Here is a 7,075-nt window from a genome sequence, read left to right on the forward strand (position 1 = left end):
TGGTAAAAAATTTAATCTGAGAAATATCAGGCTTGTTTTTAAAACCTAGACTTTTACATGAATGTGGAAATAAGAATGAACAATCACCAATTTACATGACTTTATTTATCATTTTCATGAAAAAGGTTTTGAAATTTAAAACAAGTGGGGTTTTTGACCCTGAGACACACCACAATACCAAATTAATGCAATACAGATTGGCCAAATTTTAGAAAAAATCTTTAAAACCAGGGTATACACTTTCATACCCTGTTGAGCAATTTATGACAACCAGAGGTAAAACATTTAAATCCTCAATCTGCTAAATTTAATTCCTGCCTAGTGCCAAATCTGAATTGTATAACTGCATTTAACAAGTCCTTCAAGTTAATTTAATGACACTGACAAAAAGGCAAGAATCAAATCTAGCACATTGTGGCCAATAAGTAACAAGTGAACCTGATTTAAACAAAACAAAATTTAAGGAATGTAACAGAATTCAACAAGTGGAGCCTATTGACTTGCCAAATAGTCTCCAATCCTGATTGTGTCTTTCTGACAGTACATACCCACCAGACACATTTAATACTGCCACCGACCTTATTAACAAAGACTCCAACAAATCTAACATTGGTCTTTGGGAACAAAAAGAAATATAAATTCCATATCCTGAAAAAACGTTAAAAAGGCACAGATATGGAGTGTTGGTCTTTGAGGCATCCCTAACTAGGAAATGACTTGCCCCAGAGTGGGACTGACTGCTGATGTAGCACCCATTATTGTGAGGGAGAGAACATGAGGAAAAAAAGGTACAAGCATGTAAATGGAGTGAATGCATCAACAGACCTCCATGGGGAATCCAAGAAGGGGGGGGGGGGTGGGGGGGTTGCACTGTGGGAAGTAGTAAGTGCTTGGTAGAATCTGTAGCGTACTCCCTCAGCTGTGGGATGACCATTCTGAGAGCTGAACAAGCACCATCAATGCAGATGAGCTGTCAGTGCATCTCAGTCTGTTGAGCTTTCTCAGATTAACCTTCCAAAACAGTGTAGACACCATTTGAGGCATGTGCAGTGTATACTCATGACTTGTCATAACCTCCCCCATTCCCCAATTATCCCAGTACTATCCCATCATGACATACACAGGTGACCAAAAAGCCAGATGCATTCTGTTTAGCATCAGAAGCCTCTCAGAAGTGGAAACAAAACAAAAAAGGTGAGAGGTCATGAGCTGGTGCCTTATCAGAGTGTGCGGGGATTGTACTCTGGAAGCTTCTTGAGTTTTTCCTGTTCCTGCTGGCTGTCCTGTCTGGCAATGACCAGGGAGTGGGCATAACCCATCACCACCTGAAACCCATTATAAACCATGCTCAAAATAGGATAAGATGTGTTGTGCATGTCCGATATGTAAGACAGTCTTAGTTTCATAAAATATTCTCCAAGTAGCTGTTGCATACCTGTTCAGCATAAATCCCATCCATGGTTTTCACCTCTTGGGCAGTGGTGGAAGACTTGGGTTTATTGTCTCCATATCCCTGCAAGAGACAAACTGGTCAGAATGTATTGCTGATACACAGAAAAACACATTTGGGACTGAAAGATTTTGTAACAGGGATTACAAGTGCAGAAAACCTACCAGTTCGCCAAAAGTGGGAGATGGACCCCAGCTGATGGTACTCTCATCTGCAGCAATTATAATACTGCTCTTCCTAAAATAACACAACGTGCATTCATTCAAACTGCTTTGTGGCACCCCTAAGCAAGTACAGTTTTAGTTTGTATCCCTGTTATGAGCCACGAGTGGTCGCAAAGTAGTGGTAGCACCATCACTTACCCACACGCCAGATTGCGGATCTTCCAGCCACATAGGTCCTGTACAGACTTGGGGTACATCGTTGACTCCCTTGAAGTATTTGTGACCCCCCAGAAAAACAGTCCTCCTGCATGCAAAATGTCTACGTCAGCCAACAACGCAGCGGCATGTGAAGATATGTGGAGCGTGTCTGAATGGCCCCCTTACCCATTTCATTGACTGCAAAGGAGCACTGGTAGCCAGTGTAGATTTGGGAAGCCCCACGTCCAGGGAAGTCAAAGAGCTTTACCAGTCTTGGCACCATCTCGTCCTTCTGCTCAGTGTGTCCCAAGCGGCCGTAGCCACCAAAGCCCCAGGAGAACACTCTCTTCTGGGAATCTAGCACCAGCTGCACATAACATTCAGTCAATAGTCTTCCGACTTCCAAGGGAAAGCAACGTAGGTTGATCTGCCAACCTACATTAAGAACTAGAGCGCAGATGCTGCCATCTGGAAGCTCATTAATTAAACAGAGCAATGTCTTACATTTTGCAGTGATTATTCAAAATGGAGGTGGACAGACAAATTAGTCTTCCCATACATATACTCTCAGCTTAGTAGGTGATATTGGACTTCTGTTCTACATTGACAAATGTCAACATTATAATTTCACATGAAGGCTCAATAAGGGACTAAAAATGACTTCCTTACCGTGTGATTCCCTCCACAAGCTACATCTCGCACCACCACGTTGGGCACTGGCATCACCTGACCGTCCTTGGTCTTTTCAATGAAGATTGCGACACGACGTGGGATAAGCTCACAGTCAAACTCAATGCGCTGGGCGCGAGCAATGAACTTCCCATCAGAGTTGTGTCCTTTGAAGGGGTAGACAAGTTGAACATTTGTAACACTCAGATGTGGGGTGGCCGGAAGGTATTTTGAGAAAGTGAGACGTCCTAGCTTGATAGAACATACCTAGCTGGCCATATTCTGGGCAACCAAATGAGTAGAGGTTCCCTTTGCAGTCCACCACCATGCTGAACTCTGCTCCACACGCCACCTTGACCAGGGGCTGTCCATTATACTGGATCTAAGAGAGGACAGGGAGGAGCTTAGAGCCTTAAAAAGGCCATTGTTCATTTGTACTAATGTGTAGAAGATGCTGGTATAGCTTACTGTTGCTGGGCTGAGGACTGCATCCGTCTGGTTTCCCTGGCCAAGCTGGCCCAGTTTGTTCTCTCCAAATGAGTATGCAATACCATTTTCTGAGGAAAACAGATGGGGTTAATCAGAGGTTTCAGCCCTGAGATAAAGACTAAGGCCCAGGATACAATCTCATGTCAATGCCAACCTGTCAATGCCATGGTGTGGTTCCGTCCGCAGGCGGCAGCCACCACCACCTCTTCTCCCAGGGCCTCGATCAGCTTCGGGGCCTCCAGGCGCTTTGTGTCCCCATGACCCAGCTGACCCTTCTCATTACGCCCTGAGAAGAACCAAATAGAAGATACTCAGCGAGCACATAAGATGCAATCAATGGGTAAATGGTCTCAAATTGAACTTTGCTAGGGACTGCAGTGATGTTTGTCCTCACCCCAGCTCCAAAGCTTGCCCTCAGTGGTGATGAGGAGGCTGTGGGCAGCGCAGGGCCCAGACACCACACAGCTGACCTGCACGTCATTTAGACAGCCATAGCGGTGTGGGCCCCACAAGTTCTGGCCTAGGTTCCTATACGCCGCTGACAGGCACACAGGAAAAACAAGCACACTTCAATACAACTGTGAAGTCAACAATTGATCACTAAGTGGAGTATAAATAATGCAAGCCTTGTTGATCATCTATTCATAAAGATGCTTGGATATCTGGCGCTGACAGTACGCCAACTAGTCGGTCTTATAAGACAAATCTATGCCGCTTAGTTGAAATCAATTTATATGGGCAAAACACTGACACAGAAGTGTAGTGTCCCAACATTAAGACTGCAGCCCATACAGAAGAGAGATGTTTTTTGTGAACAAAACATATCTACGCAGCTGCTGCTTCTACCAGTGCGCCCAACCCCCAGTCTCAACACTACCCCAGCCTATCACTGAGTGCCCATGTAGCCAGTCTCTATGGCCTTGCCATACCCTGAGGCATGAAAGGAATCCCAGCAGGGGGTGGGATTAGACATGCATACATTTGAATAGACATTACATTAGAAGGCATGGGTTTTAATCGCCAGGGCTGTGCTCTCATGGGCTAAAATCTATAGAACCTACAAACGAGTGTAAATTATTAGGCTCAAGATGTGCCAGGATGAGCCTCAGAAAAGAATCAACTAAAAAGCAAAAGGTGTTTAAACAGTCAACATGTAACAGCAATATAATTGCACTGGTATCATTTGTTTTCCCAATCACTGAGGTCAGCAACACACAGAATTCAGTCATATTTTCAAGACTGGAATGCATTTACGCCCTAAACAATCAAATTATGTTGAATTTGAAATGTTATTTTAATAATTGTTGCACAGTCCCATTATCAGAATTATGTAGTACTGTAGTTGAGATTTTGTTGCACTGTCTGGTAAAAATGGAAGACCCTAACTTGGCACAAACCACTGAAATACTATTTGAAATGTGCCCTTCTAGTCGTTGATAACATTGTCTAACAAAACACAAGTCTAGTAAAGTGAGAAAGGAGACTATTTTAGGAACCAAATAACTACAGATAATATAACTCTAGACAGGAAGGGAGGCCCTGTAAGTGAACGATTTAACACTGATTCAGTCTGATCACAGACTACGTATCCACAAACAGTTTAAAGCACCCCTCCTAGTCCATTGGCAAAAAGAGGAACTGTAAACTGAATCTCACCACTCTAGATCAAGTCAATTGAATCGCATCAACAATGCCTGTATACAAAGTGTCTGTGTATGAGGGGGTGTTCAGAGAAAGGACAAGGTCATACCTTGTTGTTTTGGCACCTCCTTCCTTCCAATCAGATCCCAGTTGGTGGCCCCGAAAATTAGAAGTTGGCCTTTGACTTTGGGACACTCAAGTTTCTATAAAAATAACACAATGTTGCTGTTATTATAGACCTTTCAATGTCATATATCTGATGTACTAGTGATACTTTGCATATGCAATGCTCATATATAAACCATGCAGAGCAGGGCAACTACAGGTACACTTTCTTCAATCATAGAATTACTCTCAGGACACTTACTATTTTTTCCTTAATGTCATCAGCTACAGTTACTGGCTGAAGGCCTGACTTGGTGGCAGGCTTGCCAGGTTTCTTATTATTCTCCTGCTCAAAATCATCAAACTCATCATCACTGCTGAAATCTCTCTCTTTTCTTTTGCCCCCTCCTCTCTTCCTCTTCAGTCCACCATTACCAGAGACCTCTGTCACCTTCTTCCGTGGCATTTTGGTAGAGGTCTGAGAAAAAAAACAAAAAAAACAATTAACACATAAGCAAATGTCTTTAGCCATTCTCATTCAAAATCATAGTTTCTAGAGTGCTTTGTCACAAATAAGGAAGGTAGGTAATACAAACATTAACAGTGGATCAATATATTGGGTTTGTTATCAGGAAGGCCTTTCTTCACTCACAAAAATGAACAATCAACTTAAAGTTTCTATGAATAAGGTCGGAACGCCACCAAACTTGTAGCGAGATACATAGTGCAAGCTGTCTACATTAGCAATGTAAGGCAAAATAATATCTAGCAAATGAAGTTATCTAGGTAACATTAACAAATCATCAAACTAGTCAGAGGATAAATGTGTTTGTCGAGCAAAAATGGCAGTTACAACAAGCTAGCTACAAATCAGTATCACATCCATCTACGCTAGTAATACCGCTAGCTAGCTTGTTTCTTTGTTGTATTGGGCAACTGTGGATATCGTTTACCAGCAACATCGACAGCAGCTAGCTAACTGGCTAATTTGGAAAATGCCAACACGTTTATTGGGTCTTAAAGATAGCTAGTTGACATAGTAAGTACAACATACAATTTCAACGGAATAACGCGTTACACCCCCCAAATGATTAATTGGGAAGCGTTAGCTAGATATACATTTATTAATCAACTACAGTAACGGGAATGCTATAGTAGCTAGCTAACACAACCGGTTTCTAAACAAAGACGCAAACCTTGGCTACAATGTACCGATGAAAAACTTTTTTTATCTTTCTCAAACTGTGCTGGGAGGTTTAAAATGAAGTATAAATACCCCCTTTGCGGATTAACCCTCGACAGTTAACGATTTCCTAAATATTTTAGCTTACTAATTAGTGACCTCGCAAAACGATTTCCTGATTCTGCAGCTCCTCTCGTGCCTGTCCGTCTTCCTCGTTTTTTGATTGATTTGGAACAAAAGAATCTGCAGTCTCCTCGATCAAACCACGTGGGTTCTGCCTCCTTACATTAATGAGACCCCTGTTACAGCTACGTTAGACAAACAAATATGGCTGAAGTTTCAACTAACAAATATACACCTGCGTCTAGATTTAACCCTGATAAAGTAAATACAGCAGCTATCAAAATGCAACAGCAAAAACTTTGTAAATTTGTATTTTACCTGCGGTGGATTTAAGTCCGGGTTGGTTCCGAAAGCCTGAGTTAGGTGCCTGTTTCACAACACCACTCTCTGTATTTTGTTAAAATGGTCTGACGATTTTACATGATTGTGAAGAGCGGTAACGTAAATCCTAAATAATGAACCAACTACAAAACAGAAACTAAAGAAAACTACAACAGAAGGGCTATTGCGTCTCTTCAAGTACAACAAACAAACTTAATATATCGCCCTCTTGTGCCTGGGATGAAATTATGAGTTCGCTTTGTCCGAAGCCCTGCTGTGAAAACAAGCTAGTTGAGATGTAATCGCCCTTTGCTAGCCTAAACTCAGTAAGTGCATTTGGACGCAATAAGATTCACTCCATGCCCTACGTTATTGTAGGCTATTGTTTTAAGATTGTGCCACTATTATTAGCCACTAATAACACACCTAATAGGCGTTGCAATGATTTGGATGGATATTTGTTTGGAAAATATTAGATGCCATAAAATGTATTCTGATTTGTAATTATGGTTTGTCAGTGGGTTCCTTTTTGTGGGTTCCTTTTTTTACATTTCTCTCCCCGTTATCCCAGATAAATGTAAACCTTCAGGATTCACACAGCTCTGATTGGTGGAAGTAGCCCTGTGCTCTAGGATTGGCTGGTGTGGATTATGAGCATTGCGCCTTTCGTGTAGGCTGTGCTGATGCACTGCAGGGAGTGAGAGGGAGAAAGAAGAGAGGGAGGAGACAGCG

General features: G+C 42.3%; 1 protein-coding gene across 6 annotated transcripts; it reads right to left on the bottom strand.

The window, feature by feature from the left end:
* Nucleotides 1–85: 85 nt before the first annotated feature.
* Nucleotides 86–6,482, bottom strand: rcc2 (regulator of chromosome condensation 2). Of its 6 annotated transcripts, none has more exons than XM_067239400.1 (13): nt 6,341–6,482; nt 4,979–5,194; nt 4,721–4,814; nt 3,365–3,508; nt 3,125–3,256; nt 2,950–3,038; nt 2,749–2,863; nt 2,482–2,648; nt 1,999–2,179; nt 1,813–1,918; nt 1,615–1,687; nt 1,436–1,513; nt 86–1,325 (listed from the first exon to the last, which is right to left on the bottom strand). In XM_067239400.1, the coding sequence occupies exons 2-13, from the start codon at nt 5,180–5,182 to the stop codon at nt 1,221–1,223; spliced, it is 1,488 nt and encodes a 495-aa protein (XP_067095501.1). In that variant the 5' UTR covers nt 5,183–5,194; nt 6,341–6,482; the 3' UTR covers nt 86–1,220. The 6 variants fall into 6 exon arrangements, with proteins under 6 accessions (XP_067095501.1, XP_067095502.1, XP_067095499.1 ...); XM_067239401.1 differs by lacking the exon at nt 6,341–6,482 and adding an exon at nt 6,059–6,126 and having other exon boundaries at nt 4,979–5,198; XM_067239398.1 differs by lacking the exon at nt 6,341–6,482 and adding an exon at nt 6,048–6,125 and having other exon boundaries at nt 4,979–5,198.
* Nucleotides 6,483–7,075: the final 593 nt, after the last annotated feature.

Source organism: Osmerus mordax, chromosome 7, assembly GCF_038355195.1.
Source record: "Osmerus mordax isolate fOsmMor3 chromosome 7, fOsmMor3.pri, whole genome shotgun sequence".
NCBI lineage: Eukaryota > Metazoa > Chordata > Actinopteri > Osmeriformes > Osmeridae > Osmerus > Osmerus mordax.